General features: G+C 44.5%; 1 protein-coding gene across 2 annotated transcripts in view; it reads right to left on the reverse strand.

Annotated features, from left to right (window-relative positions):
- Window positions 1–14294: 14294 nt before the first annotated feature.
- Window positions 14295–16089, reverse strand: part of CHEK2 (checkpoint kinase 2) — a 49125-nt gene continuing 47330 nt past the window's right edge. For both annotated transcript variants that reach the window (XM_073673229.1, XM_073673223.1), the window contains exons 14-15: window positions 15680–15751; window positions 14295–14962 (exon numbers count right to left, since the gene is read on the reverse strand). In XM_073673229.1, the coding sequence (XP_073529330.1) occupies window positions 14858–14962; window positions 15680–15751 (177 nt within the window). In that variant the 3' untranslated portion in view covers window positions 14295–14857. The remainder of the gene's footprint in view (window positions 14963–15679; window positions 15752–16089) is intronic.

Here is a 16089-nt window from a genome sequence, read left to right on the forward strand (position 1 = left end):
CTCCCATATAGGGGCGCACGAGCATCGGCCAACGCTGGAGCTGCCGTCCCCAGACAGGGGCGCAGGATCACAGCCATCGCCATCCATGTTTCACGCCTGCGACCGGCTTCCTCCATCAAGGACAGGAAACCAAACTGAGGCGAGAGGGAGGGCCGCCCCCTTTTAAGCCTGTAGGTTTCCTGTCCTTGGTGGGCGGATTCCCTCTCTCGTGGTGCTGTCATGGTCGACCGATAAAAGTTAATTTATTTCAGTTCTTCAATACAAAAAGTGAAACTCGTATATTATATAGAGTCATTACAAACAGAGTGATCTATTTCAAGTGTTTATTTCTGTTAATGTTAATGATTATGGCTTACAGCCAATGAAAACACAAAAGTCATTATCTCAGTAAATTAAAATAATTTAAAAAAAAAAACACCTGCTAAGGCTTCCTAAACCACAAAGCGGACAATAAACACACAGATCTGTTCCAGCAAATACTCAAGATGATACAACATTACACAGTCTCACCATTCCTTCTCCGCACGCCTGGGATAGAACAGCTGCGACTTTGGAGACTTCCAGGGCTGACTACCTCAACCAGTGGCCCCCACAGAGAGAAGATAGTGGAAGATAGTGGAAGCTAGCAGTCCATCGAGGTACAAGGCTAGGGAGACCCAAGGGTCCCAACCTGGCCTCTCTGAGAGTTTCCATGGGGCCAGATGACTAGTGGATCCCAATCTGGCTTCTCTGAATGCCTCCATTGGTTGAAGGCGACTGGTGGGTCCCTCCTGGCAACCCTAAACAACATATCCATGGGGCCAGGTGACTTCTTCATCCCAACCCTGGTCTCATGTAGAAATCTGTGTCTCTTTGGGTAATGCCATGCAATCCATCTACTTTCCTGAAGGATGTCTCTCATTCTCCTTGTAAAGTCTTTCTGATGCTCCTTGATTCTGCTTCCAGCACTACAGACATCCCTGGTTAAAGTCTCCCTGCTACCAAAGCACATGTCCTTTTAAAGTGCACATCCACAGGTCAAGGGTCATTAGTCACAGGTATGAGGTAAAGGTGCAGGGCTCACCTATCATTGTTTGAGCTAATCTATTTACAAAGTTGGTATCACAGGGGCCATTGTAAATAAACCTCTAACTGACTTTTAATACAATGTCATTAGCATAGTAAACATGATTGTGGACAGACCAGTATTTGTATAACTCTGAATTCTGTTAGTTTGGAAACAGAGATAGACATATATTTACAATTTAAACACAATAGGGTGTTTTTTTTGGCTTAACTAATCTATTCATCTGGTTTATTAAGATTTTAAGCTATAACGTCACAGTTTGGTCCCCACTTCCTCCCGACATCCTGATAGTTAGGAACTATGTTGTATATAAGGTATGTATACACGTGTATACATACAGTATGTACAATATAGTTCCTAACTATCAGGATGCCGGGAGGAAGTGGGGACCAAACCTTATTGTTGCGCACGCCAGAGGTCACTGGAGCAGAGGTCACAGTGACTCCCGGCACCTGCACACTAGAGCCCAGCAGTGTAAAATAGGGCAGAGAGAAAAAAAAAAAACACGCACCTCGCATTATAGGCGCATTGCGCATGCGCAGGATCTGTAGATCTAGAATGCATATCACAGGGCCCTGTGACGTGCAGGGAAGGGGTGGGAAATATTTAAGTTAAGTAGGTAGGCGGGGATTTCTTGGCGTCCTCTGGGCGCCAAGCATAGGAAAACAGATTTTATGAAAAGATATTTCAAAGCAAGCAGACCTCTAATATGGGCCAAACAGGTATGTATAGATTTACATTTCTATCACCAGTATGCGAATATTAGAGGTCTAATTGTCACCCCCTGGGACCTGATTCTCTTTAATGTCAAATACGTAATTTAACACATTAGTAATGTTTGACTGCTATTATTTTGCACATAACTGTACTAATCTACCTTCTCACCCTCCTTCCAAACGATTACAACACCCTTTGCCCTGAGCTCTGTTAATCCAGAGCGTGAGGAAGAAGTTCTTTCAGCTTCAGACATGGTGAACAACACATAAATGGTCAGTCCTATCTTAATGAGGTGTCATCTGTCAAGGTTATTTATAAGCAGTAACCAGGACTCAGTGCAGCATCATCCAATGAAAGCTAATTCTCCTCCTACTTGGCCCCATTTCAGTCAGGCGTCTGGGGCGACGAACGCTAAACTAGCATTCAATCAGCTGACAATCCTCACCAGAAATCCAACAAGAATTGTCCAAAACCGAAAAATAGGAATTATTCCTACCGTTAATTACGTTTCCAGGAGTCCATCATAACGGCACGACAGGAGTTAAGTCCTCTGTTCCTCTAGGGACAGGAAACACATGAGAGGTTAAAAGCCCCACCCCCCCATCACACCCTCAGTGTTAGTACTAATCACCAAACCAGGATGGATGCAACTCTATTTTATTATATACATGTACCAATGTTACATTCACATTAGTGTCAAGAGCGGGGCGGGAAATATGGTGCCGTTATGATGGACTCCTGTAAACGTAATTAACGGTAGGAATAATTCCTATTTTACCAGTACGTCCATCATAACGGCACGACAGGAGACATACTGTAGCGCCGGCGTCCCTGCCCTCTGCTAGGCAGGGACGCTGTTCCCCTCACCTCTCTGCTGCTAGCCCGGCGTCCTCCTCCCGCTCTGCTGGCAGCGCGCGCTCCTTCCCGGCCACTGTGCTTAGGGCGCGCGCGCTCCCTCCCTCTTAAAGGGGCCGCGCGCGCCGTCCTAAGGAGTCCCCGGCCAATGGCCGGAGGACTTCACCATTTATAAGGCACCTCCTCCAAAATGGAGGTGCCCGAGCAATGTTGTTGCACTGTTCACTACTCTGCTTCAGCCCTCAGGTCCCGTTGCCAGTTACCTGGCAGATTCCTGCCAGCTTGCTGTCTTATTCCTGCCTGATATCCTGCTACCTGCCTGCTAGCCTGAGGTCCGACGGTCTGCCTTCCAACTCCTGTCAGTCTGTCTAAGGACCAGCTTGCCCGCTCACCTGGGAGCGCATATCTGCTACCTGCCTGCTAGCCTGAGGTCCGACGGTCTGCCCTCCAACTCCTGTCAGTCTGTCTATGGACCAGCTTGCCCGCTCACCTGGGAGCGCACATCTGCTACCTGCCTGCTAGCCTACCTGGAGGCTCCGCCGTCATGTGCTGTGACCACCTGCCATTCCAGAGATTCCTGCCTGCTCACCTGGGAGCGCACACCTGTTACCTGCCTGCTAGCCTACCTGGAGACTCCGCCGTCACGTGCTGTGACCACCTGCCATTCCAGAGACTCTCGCTTGCTCACCTGGGAGCACACATCTACCATCTGCCTGCTAGCCTACCTGGAGGCTCTGCCATCACAGGTCGTACCTACCCTTTACCCAGAGACTGCCCCGGTCACTTGCCGTGACCTCCTGCCCGTTCATCCAGAGACTGCCCCGGTCACTTGCCGTGACCTCCTGCCCGTTCATCCAGAGACTGCCCCGGTCACTTGCTGTGACCTCCTACCCGTTCATCCAGAGACTGCCCCGGTCACTTGCCGTGACCTCCAGCCCGTTCACTCAGAGACTGTCCCGGTCACCTGCTGTGACTGCCTGCCCGTCTTCCCTGGTCGCCACCCGCTCCCTTACAAGGACCGCCCCCTTGTATAGTAGCTCAGAGGTTCCGCCTCCCAGACCCGTTACACATACCAAATCAAAGAAATGGAACATTTAGGGTGGGACCACTGCCTGAAGGACTTTACGGCCATAGGCTAATTGTTGACCGGACAACACATCCAATTTATAATGTTTACTAAATGTGGATATATTGGCCCAGGTTGCTGCCTGGCAAATTTGGCCCACTGACGCTCCAGCTCTCTCTGCCCAAGAAGCGGAGATTGCCCGAGTAGAATGAGCTTTAAGCGAAATTGGTGGATCCTTCCCCTCAGATTCATATGTGAGGGCGATAGTCTTTGTCAACCACCTTGCTAGAGTCGGCTTAGAAGCTTTCTTGCCCTTATTCACACCCGAAAATTGCAAAAAAAGGTTTGAGTCTCTCCTCCAGGGGGCTGTGACTTCTATATAACAAACAATTGCCCTCCTGACGTCCAAGGTTTGGAAGGATTTTTCCTTTTCATTTTTGGGGGACTGGCAGAAAGACGGCAGTATTATCTCCTGATTCAGGTTTGAGCTGGACACCATCTTAGGGAGAAAGGAGGGGTCCAGTTTAAGAACCAATCTGTCTTCCAGAATCTTAAGGTATGGGTCCAGAACTGAGAGAGCCTGGATCTCGCCTACCCGTTTCGCTGTAGTAACTGCAACAAGAAAGGCTGATTTCATAGAAAGCAGGTCTATTGATGTTTCTTCTAGCGGTTCAAAGGGAGACTTACATAAAGCCCTCAACACAAGGTTCAGATCCCACGGCGGTACTAGACTCCTTATCGTGGGTTTTCAACGAGAGGTTGCTTTTATGAACCTTGATGTCGATGGGTGGTCTATTAAAGAGTAGTCCAAAAAAGCACTCAGGGCCGAGATATGAACTTTTAACGTATTTGGCCTCAGACCCTTATCAAATCCCTCTTGGAGGAAATCCAATATCGCTGGAATATTGGGGTGAGACGAATTTCCCACAGACTGACCTGCAAAGCTACAGAACTGTTTCCAAATCCTAGCATAGATGGCTGACGTTACTGGTTTCCTACAGGCCTGTAGAGTCGTAATTACCCGATGGGAAAGGCCCTTAGAGGCTAGGATCCGCCTCTTAGGTTCCATGCTGTCAATTGGATGTTCGGATGTAACAAGGGACCCTGCAATAGAAGATCTCTCCTGGCAGGGAGTCTGAATGGGAGATCCACCGCCATCCGGTATAGCAGAGGGAACCAGCTCTTTTTGGGCCAGTAGGGCGCTATCAGAATAAGAGCTCCCCTCTCCTGTTGGATTTTCCTTAGTACTCTTGAGATGAGAGGGACTGGAGGAAAGGCGTACACCAGTTTCGTCCCCCACGACTGAGAAAGGGCATCTATTCCTTCTAGACTGTCGTCTAGGTCCAAGGAAAAAAAGCGCTGCAGCTTTCTGTTTTTCCTTGTTGCTAACAGGTCTATAAACGGGGTGCCCCATCGTTGAATGATTTGATGAAACACCTCCGGATTCAGCTCCCAATCTGAGGGACCAACTCTTGCTCTGCTGAGAAAGTCTGCTACCACATTTTCGGACCCCCTTAGATGAATAGCCGATATTGAAAGGACATTTCTCTCCGCCCAGTAGAAAATTCTTGCTGCCAAGTATTGTAACCATTTTCCTTTTGGACCTCCTTGTCGACGAAGAAAAGCGATGGTGGTGCTGTTGTCTGAGAAAATTTTTATATGATTTCCTCTGAGCAAATGCTGACATCTTTGAAGAGTCTCCCAGACCGCCTTTAGCTCTCTGAAATTTGACGACCTGTGTTGCATCTCTTTGGGCCACGTCCCTTGTAGATATCTGTTTCCTATGCTTGCTCCCCAGCCTCTTTGGCTGGCATCCGTATGGATCTGGATTGAAGGAAGAAGGATCCAGTCTACCGCGTTTTCCAAGTTTGAAAGGTCTGTCCACCAGGAAAGGGAGTTTTTTAGCTCTCTTGACAGCCTCATTTTCTTGTCTAACCCCGATGGTCGTCTGTTCCAAACTGACAGGATCGACTTCTGTAATGGCCTTGAACGGGCCTGTGCCCATTTCACGCTTGGAATGCATGAGGTCATCAGTCCTAAGACCCGCATGGCGTATCTGATTGAGGTGGTCTTCCGTTTCTTGAAGCTGTAAATTTCCAGTTTTATTTTTTGTCTTTTCTCCTGGGGCAAGGAGGACTTCTGAAGACTGGAGTCTAAGAGTACCCCTAGAAATACTTTTGTAGTACTTGGATGGAGGTTTGATTTTTCCCAATTGATTTTCCATCCCAAGTATTCCAGGGTTTCGATCGTATGCTCTTGTTGAATAAGAAGAAGAGACTCCGACTCTGCCACCAACAATATATCGTCCAGGTAAGGGATGATTATAATCTCCTGTGTTCTTAAGAAGGCCGCTACTTCTGTCATAACCTTTGTGAATATTCGAGGGGCCGAGGATAGACCGAAGGGTAGGCAAGTGAATTGAAAGTGGTGTACTGTGCCCTCCTGTTCTAGAGCGAACCTTAGGTATTGCTGGTGACTTGGGTGAATTGGAACATGGTAATATGCATCCTTGAGGTCTAGGGTGCACATTACCGATCCCTTCTCTATTAATGGAATGCTGGTTTTTATAGTTTCCATTTTGAATCTTTTGTATTCCACCCACTGGTTTAAGGGCTTGAGGTTTATAACCGTACGGCGTTTGCCCGAGGGTTTTAACACCGAGAAGAGGGAGGAGTAATGGCCTAAACCTTGCTCTGAAGGGGGAACCTGTCTCACCACGTGTAGGGATTGAAGGACTAATATATCCTGCCATAGACTCTTGAGATCTACGGGGGAGTGAGGACGAGTGATTTGGAAACGACGAGGGGGAGTATGGGAGAAGTCTATTTTGAAACCTTCCCCTAAGGAACGTAGGATCCATTGATTTTTTGTAATGGATGCCCACTTGTCCCGAAAGAAAAGAAGCCTGCCCTCTACTCCAATGGCGTCATGGTCTAGTTGGGGCCCCAGAGGCGACCTGATCTGCTCTGTCCTTTCCTCCTTTCCTGTAAGACCATCTCCCCATCTTACCCTTACCCTTGTAATCACGTTTAGGGGATCGACGGGGTCCACGAAAGGGCCGGTATCTTTTAACCCTATCTTCGGGAAATCCTTTTTTCTTGTCGGATGCTCTTTCTAGGATCTCGTCCAACGCTGGACCAAAGACCCGAGCACCCGAAAAGGGAATTGAGCACAATTTATTCTTTGAGTGGCTATCCCCCGACCACGTCTTTAGCCATAATGCCCATCTAGCTGTATTAGATAATACGCTACATCTAGCTGCGAATCTGACCGATTCGGCCGAGGCATCAGCCATGAATTGCGTTGCCTGCTTTAACATGGGAAGAGAGTCTGATAGCATCTCTACAGGGGAGTCTGACCTAATTTGATCTGACAGCTCGTCCAACCAAAGGCACATGGATCTTGCTACTGAAGTGGCTGCGATATTTGATTTAATTATGGATGCTGAAGCTTCCCAGCTCCTCTTGAGCATACTCTCAGCCTTCCTATCCATTGCGTCCTTGAGGCAAGACGAGTCTTCAAAGGGGATGGATGTTTTTTTAGCCACTTTCGCTATTGGAACATCTACTTTAGGGATCTCCTCCCAGAGTTTGATATCCTCCGGATTGAAAGGAAGACGGGATTTAAAGTCTCTTGGCACAATGAGTCTTTTCTCCACTTCTTCCCATTCCTCCATAATCATTGATTTTAAATGCTCATTTACAGGGAACACTCTATTTCTCCGAGTTCTCAGACCTGCGAACATTTCATCTTATCTGGAATGGGAGACCTGAGTGTCCTCCAAGTTCATAGTATGCCTGACGGACTTTAACAGTTCGTCCGTATGTTCTGTAGAGAAGATATATTTCTTTCTCTCTTGTGAGGGTAACTGAGAGAAGCGATCCTCATCCTCTTCTAAACTGTGCTCTGATGCGGAGTCTGAATAGTCTCCTTCCTCAGACACCTCTTCCATCTCCCACCTAGGTCTTTTCTGACGAGGAGAAGGCTGTACTATTTGGGGTGACGGTTGTGTATGGGAAGACATGAGGGTCGAGACTGTACTCTGGACCTCCTCACGTATCATAGATCTTATATCCGTCATAAAAGAAGTTTTTTCTTCCTTTAGGACCTCGGCTATACATTTTTTACACAGCCGCTTTTTATACAAGTCCTGAAGCTTTATGTTGCAGTCTACACATCGTCTTGACTTTTTGGAAGAAGATCCAGACCTCTGGGTTCCCCTCTCCTAATCCATAAAAACATATAAAAGGACACCGGAGATTTACTATAAAACCCTGTCCTAGAATACCCTGATCTATCCAGAGAAGGGTTTTAGGCCTGTACTCACACTGCCCAGGGACTCTGAGGGGGCTTCTGACCGTGAAGGATTAGCTTCCATGGTGTCAGTGTGTGTGTGGCTGAGGTGCACCCTTTAATAGGGTCTTACCTGATCCAGGTGATAGCCACGCCCCAGCGATAAGCCTTCTCAATGCCCTGGAGGTTCATCAATGCCTCTGGGCACCTGCGTTGAAGCCCCTCTCCTCATGTAGGAGAAGAAGCGGCGTGCGTTCCACCCTGGAACGCAAGAAGGCCAAAGCGGATGTCCGCTCTTCTGACTCCGCCCGCCGCAAGTCTCGCACAGCGTGCGTTCCACCCTGGAACGCACGCCGGCCCCAAAGCGGATGTTCCTGGATGACTCTGCCTCCCGCCGGAAGCCATACACCGCGCTCCTCCATGGAGCGCACGCCGGCACAGCGCAACGCTCAGAGCCCCCTGTCCGGGGGATACAACGGTAAGCGGCGGTCTTCTGGCTGAGGGACCCCGCAAAGGGGTATCAGCATGGAGCCTCTGGACTGAAGGAAGGGGAGAGTTCTGAGACCCCCCAATCCCCCTGGCTCTCAGGTAACGCTTTATCTTCGGAAACCTCCCATAGCGTCCTGTCCTGCTAGGGACAGGAAAAACACTGAAGGTGTCCATCATAACGGCACCATATTTCCCGCCCCGCTCTTGACACTAATGTGAATGTAACATTGGTATATGTATATAATAAAATAGAGTTGCATCCATCCTGGTTTGGTGATTAGTACTAACACTGAGGGTGTGATGGGGGGGTGGGGCTTTTAACCTCTCATGTGTTTCCTGTCCCTAGAGGAACAGAGGACTTAACTCCTGTCGTGCCGTTATGATGGACGTACTGGTAAATACATTTCACTGCAGCGTGGAACGGGACCAGAAGTAATGCAACCCTGATGCCGGGGGATTAGTTAATCGATCAGAGTCTGGATGAATTCAGCAGTGACGGGAGCATCTTAGGGAGAAGGAAAGCTAGGCGATTGACTTCAGCTTCCTGGTGAAATACTGTAAAAGGACTGTCAGCACAGGACTATTCACACCACAAACAGGTACTCTGTGCATCATGGCGGGGCCAAACAGTTATGCACCATCCCACCAGCTTGTTTTTCCTCTATCTCCATCCTCCTCCCCTTCTTTTGACTGATAGCTCTGGCTTAAAAAAATGAGAGGACAGACAGAGGGAAAAACAAGCAGGTAGGAAAGCGCACTTTAATGATTGGCCATGCTATGATGCACAGAGTGCTTGATCTTGGTTTGGTATCTAAGAAGTAACAAAGTAACGTTTCTCCTTGCGGAGAGGGACATGCTAAGCACGTCAAGGTGAGGAGACTTTTCAACATTCATTCTGTTCAGAAAGTCCCTTTAAAACCAGACTGCTACCAGCCCGCAGAGCATTGCCAGATAACCTCTTCATGCTTCATAGGAACAGGAGAAACACTGAGAAGGGGAAGGGGGGGCTTTTTAACCTCTGCGTTTTCTGTCCCTATTGGGGCATGGAGTCAACCTCCTGATGTGCTGTCGGGGAGGGTGATTAGAGAAAAGTAACTAATTATAGGTAATGGGGGGGTACAGTACTGATTATCAATTTCTATTTTGAATGGTGCATGGTGAATTGTCTATTAACAATGTACATATTTGTAGTTAGGGGCATAGTGTGGGGAGTTTTTTTTTTATTCAGGAAGCAATTTATAGGATGGCCCACTGACTCATACTTTCATGAATCCATTCACACATCCGTGAAAATTATGGATCCAAGAATGATATACGCGAGACTACGACCATGTCCTTAGTTGATCTTGTTTTGAGGATCGGAATAGGACATGCTTAATGGGTCTGGGTGCTGTCCGATAAAATAATCAGACTGCACACCAACAATTCACACGGATGTGTAAATGTAGCCTTATTATGAATAGTGCCAACCCTTAATATATAGTGTACTCTCATTAAGTATAGCGCTGTCCCTTATTACTTAGGTTTTCCCTCTTGTAATATATAGCTCCATCCCTTATTACGTAGTACACTCTTTTGTTATGTATAGCGGCAACCCTTTATTAGGTAGTGTCCTCTCATTATACAGAACATCTATTGCTACATATAAAATAACTGCTGATGGAGCAGTATGTGACCAGACCAATCAATCAACCAATCCATCCATCCATCTCTGTAGCTTTGTCTCCATAAAAGGAGAGGGGTCCAGACTGACAGATTGTGACACGTATGCAAGTAGGTGTCCATCCCTGGTATGGACTCTACACATATAAATACACATTAAAATATATACACGTAATATATTAAAAATTTTAATGAAAGAAGGTATCAAATGAAACAAAGAAAGCTTTAAAACCCATCTATCAGTAGGATCAACCCTCCTAAGCCACCTAATGAGCATGCAAGACATGGAAAGTTGAATAAAATGATATCTGAGGTCTTATTTCCGAGAAATCCACATTTTTCTTTACAAGTAAATGAGCTGTTAAGATCTATGGGCTGGAAATAGATCACCCTGAGAATCTACTTGCATGGCTTATTTTAAATGAAAACCCATAGATCTTAACAGATCATTTACATATTACGAAAGACATTGATTTCTCTGGAATAAGACATTGGATCACAGATCTCATTTTATTCAACTTTTTATGACCAGCATGCCCATATAGACGGCTTAGGAGTGATGATCCTACTGGCAAATTCCTTTTAAAAGTGCATATTTGACACAACAAACATGATGGGCTTGCTGAAATCTTCAAAGCAAATAGCATTTAAGCAGTTGAACAAAATGTAGATCAAATTGTTATTTATTAGGTTGTAAGCATGTGCAAACAATATACAAGTTTCTAATTTTTTTTTTAATCTACAACATTTATATTAAATTGAAGCAAAAAAGGGAAAGCTGTATCATACAAACGAAATAAAAATTTAATGCTGTTACCCATCACAGCAAACATGCCAGCATGTCAAAGGCAGTACACAAACATCAAGCCTAAATCACTACAGCAAGTGACTTCACACTTTGACTATTTGTTAACTGTAAAGTAATACTTAAAGGGGTGTTCCAAAGTCAAACTAAATTTCATTCTAAATCCCTATCCTTTTAGTGCTGTAATGTAAGCTATTTTCGAATATACTTGTATTAAAAATTCCCTACCGGTCCCTAACTACACTAACTGCTATTCTTTCTTTTTTTCCTACTTCCTATGTTACAACAATTCGTTTGAGAACCCCAGTGCATGCTGGGATACTCAAACAAAGCATCATCAGAGCAGGGGGCAGAGGCTGTGGTCATTGTAGCAGCCTCTGCCCCCTCCTTGAAACAAAGTGTCAACAGTGAAGCGCGTTTCAGGGGCTGTGCACGTCCCTGTTGTGTCCCTCTCTGCGAGCTGTGCGATCTGCACAGTGACAGTGTCCACTCTGTTGTCGGCTTAAATCAGTAATAATCAGCTGGCAACGGAGCGGTGTCAGAATACCTGGCATGCAGGATGACCAGTGACGTCACTAGCGGGGGCGGCGCTAGTCTCCTGCACTCTGAGCATTCTGACACCGCTCTGTTGCCGGCTGATTACTTATCTGAGCCGACAACAGAGTGGACGCTGTCACTGTGCAGATTGCACAGCTCGCAGGGAGGGACACAGCAGGGACGTGCACAGCCCCTGAAACAAGAGTCACTCATGAAGCTTCATTTCAGGCAGAGTACAAGGGCTGTGACAGTGACCGCAGCCTATGCCCCTGATAACACTGAGTATCCCAGCATGCACTGGGATTCTCAAACGAAACATCATATAGGAAAAAAAATAGAATAGCAGTAGATTAGAAAATAGCTTAGATTACGGCACTAAAGAGATAGGGATTTAGAATGAAATCTAGTTTGACTTCGGACCATGCTTTTAATGTTTGATGCAGTAAAGTTGGGAAAAACTTTGCTTTATTTTGTACAGGTCCTGAGTAAGAGTTCATGCACACAATGCCACATGCTCAGACCCGAAGGTTCCAATCTAGACCTTAAAGGGTCCTCTGACCCCCTCCCCACTCCACCCCACCCCCCCCAAAAAAAAACACAACCACAAGCTATTCCATACGATAGGGGGATAACTTACTGATCAGGGCTTTAGGACTCCAAGAATGAGGTTCTGCAACCCCGTAATGACATGAACAGAGGTGCGCATCACATGATAGGTTACTTATTTTGATAAACATCACAGTTTTATCAGCGGAGGATTATCAGAGAAGGAATAGTAAACCTGCTGCCATGTAATCCTCTAAGTTTATTTACTCGGTATAACTCGTCTCTCACCACAGATTGGCAGCTTTCTGCCTATGCAGGGTACACAGAAAGCTGTCAATCAGTGGTGTGTTCGAGGTTATACAGAGCTCAGCATATAAGACAATGATTTTATTAAAACTGCATGGGATTCTCCTAACTTAGATGCATACAAAAGGAGTTCAAATGATGGTGTGTGTGTTTGGCTCTATGACTTAAAGATTAAAGTATAGTAACATAGCAGATGTGTTGTAGAAATTCACACTGTACCGATCATCTGAATGAGACCTGCTGAAATCCACTGCAGAGACCTCATTCAAATAACATTTCAAATCAGCAGATTTGGCAAATACTTTGTTGCTACACGTGGCTTTAAAATAAAAAAATCTTATCTGTATATAAAAAAAAACAAAGAAAACAAACAGATAAACCCACATAACTAAAATGGAACCGCCTTCCATGTCTCTTAATTCTGTGAGGCACATGCTGTCTACAGACTAAAGAAGCAACACATTGTAAAGATTGATAGCAGAAAAAAACTGGGTTCATACATGGCAGAAAATGTCCACAGCTGATCAATTTATCAAAATAAATGCAAATTTTGTAAAGCAATTCAACGCAAAAGGGTGAATACAGTGCAAAAATCCAGCACAAATACGTCAAGTATAGAATGATTCCATGTAAAAATCAGAAACAATTACTCAACGTGTGAACCCAGTAAAGGATGGCATCCATAAGATGGAGTCAGAGCACAAAGAATATTGCTATAACTAGTGATAAGTAAATGTGGCAAAAATTCAAATTCAGCAATTCGCTAGAATTGATGGAAATCAAAAAAATTCCTGCCCAAAGTAATAAAAAGAGAAAAAAAAAAAAAAAACGCTCACCTTGCCGCTCAGTTACTCCAGTCATCCGCCCTCTTTCAGCACTGCACACATGACATCCTCTTCCTGCATCTTCACTATACTAGGGCTGCTAGGGCCAAGCAGGACTCGCGTCACGACTAGGGCCAAGCCCAAGTCAGGCGTCGTACTTTGTGACACCAAAGGCCTACTCAGCCCTAGAAGTCCCGGAGTAGTGTGAAGAGGACTTCGCGTGGATGATGCCAAAGCAAAGAAGAGACCAGATGTAGCCGCATGGAGGACTGGAAGGGAGACACCAGTGGCAGTTCAGTAAGAATTTTTTTTTACCCCTGGCTCTCTACATATCTGTAAAATGGTGGCTGTGTTTTTGCTGAACATTCAGGACTGTGTGAATTATTTTTTTAAACACTCGGTGAATTAAATTAGCCTAGAACCGAATCGATCATCTCTAGTTATCACCGTTCAAAAGCTAAAGTGCTTATAACATTTCTTTCTAAATGAGCATTTCGAAAGGATTCAGAAGTCCTATGCCTATATACAGACCTGATGCAATGCATTGCTCCAAATGAATTCCACTGACTGTTTTTTTTTTACAGAAAACCCTAAAATACTTTTAACCGTTTCCTAGATCTACAGTTGGAGTCAAAATTATTCTTAGAGTTCTAGGTATCATTTAGGAGAAGCCCACAAAATTCTTCTGACCACCATAAGATGATGTAACATTCTTCTGGGTTCTTAGTTATATTTCACAGAAAAAAAGAAAACATGAAGAAGAGTGCTAAAACATCCTACACATTGCGCTTCAATATCCTGATATATTGATCTCTACTTGCTGTCAGTGAAAAAGAATATGATTTACTTTCAGAGAATGGAAATCTGCATATCGGGTCGATGGGAGTCCGACACTCGGCACCCCCAACAAACAAAATGTTCAGTGCCAACGACGACATAACTGAAGTCTGCATATGGTTATTGGCGTCTCCCAGATACTTCAGATCAAATGAAGAAGAGCTGAACTGCAGTACCTGGCGTGGCCACTATGTAGCAACAGAGCTGTACTGTTCCGCTACATACACGGATTACATCCAGGCCGCTGCTGGAGCAAATAATAACTGGTCATAGGGGTGCTGGGTGTTGGACGTCTACCGTTCTGTTGTTCATGACCTATCCTAGGAATATAAAAATACTGGCCAAGACCTTTAATACTTCTCACAGTTGGGAGTTCGCTACAATGGAGTCCAGTTTTGACCTCTGAACCTTGGACTCAATGTCTAAATACTGTAAAAAAAAACTGCGGAAGGTAAAGAATTGTGCTGTACATAGACGCACCCACATTACCTAGCCTGGATGCAATTGTAGCACTCTCTCAGCTATCAGAAGGATTTGTCTTTTCTTTTATATTTAGTTATATATTTTAGCCTTAAAATGTAAATAAGCTTTCCATTCATTGACCGCAAAGATGTATAGGTTTAAAGAGAGCTGCTTACAAAATAATGCCAGAAAATCCCTATTTTTCTTATCTGATTTTACAAAGACGAATTGCACAAAGCACAATCTCTTTTCATCACATAATAATAATTAGTGGTGTCAGCAGTAACATTATGCAGAAAACGTAGAAAATTAGAAAAAAGTAAAAAATAGAACGTGATTACTGTACAAAGAATACAAATATAAATAAAGCGACCGCAATTTTCAAAATCGCATCATTTCTTCGCTCGCTTTTCATACTGGACTGTTGAGGTTTGTGAACTTGTAGAAGTGCTGGCATCATAGTCCATCTCATGTCCACGTTTACGACTTGTGAAATACTGTGAATAAAGAAAAAAAAAATATATATATATATATATATATATATATATATATATATATATATATATATATATATATATATATATATATATATATATATATATAAAACACGTTGAAAAAGAATTGTGTACATCAGAGATTTTATGAAAAACATTATGAGAAAGTTGAATATAGACATGCCAAATTATGGCACAATAACAAAACCAACACAATAAGAACACCTTCGACAAGTGAAATTCAAAGTTGACATAAAGATCTCCTGAAAAATCCGCTAAGCGTGCACCCAACACGAGAGCAGTCCTGGGGAGCGATTATACTGCTGGTCAGTGGTGGTTAAAGGGAAGCTTTGAGTGCGATTACACTGCTGGGAGTGGGGTTAATGAATGTCTGAGTGTGATTTGGATGTGATTTTACCAGGAATAGGGGTGGGAGGCTCTGGTGTGTGCGTGCTTTCTGGATATGATTATATATATGGGGGTTCTGGACGCAACTACAGACTGTGTATTGATCAGGAGACATCGCGGTCCGTACTTGAAATGGATTTTTGCTTGATTTGCTACTTTGTAGAGTGCTTTAATTCACATTGTATGTATGTATGTATGCATGCATGTATGATTATATATCTATATAATCACACCTACATGTACACATACATACAGTGTGAATTAAAGCGCCCCACAAAGAAGCAAATCAAGCAAAAGACAGAGACATAGTACCTGGGAGGGAGGTGGCATTGGATGAGCATCAGCATACATTAACTGTTCAGCAATGCGCTTCATCTCATCATCCTAAGAGAAATACAAACAGCATAATGAATATATTTTAGAAAGCAGAACCCAACAAAATGAATAAGATTTTGAAGCAAAAATGGTGCTCATGCTATGCACATTTTCTAAGGGTATTTGGCACTTATTACACCCCAATAGACACTTCTAAAAAGCATCTAGAAAATTAGGTAAGTATGTCTTTAAAATACAATATACGACACTAACTGATGGGTTTAACTGGAGAACATGATTGGAGAAACAACCATTAACAATGTCATGGCCTAAAAGTGATTAGGTCATATTCACAGGGATGTGCTGCCATGCTTTTGAGTAATCTACCTCAGTGACCAGATGTTGCA

The sequence above is a fragment of the Phyllobates terribilis genome, unplaced genomic scaffold, assembly GCF_046119375.1.
Source record: "Phyllobates terribilis strain yellow unplaced genomic scaffold, ASM4611937v1 Scaffold_1__5_contigs__length_1240528914, whole genome shotgun sequence".
NCBI lineage: Eukaryota > Metazoa > Chordata > Amphibia > Anura > Dendrobatidae > Phyllobates > Phyllobates terribilis.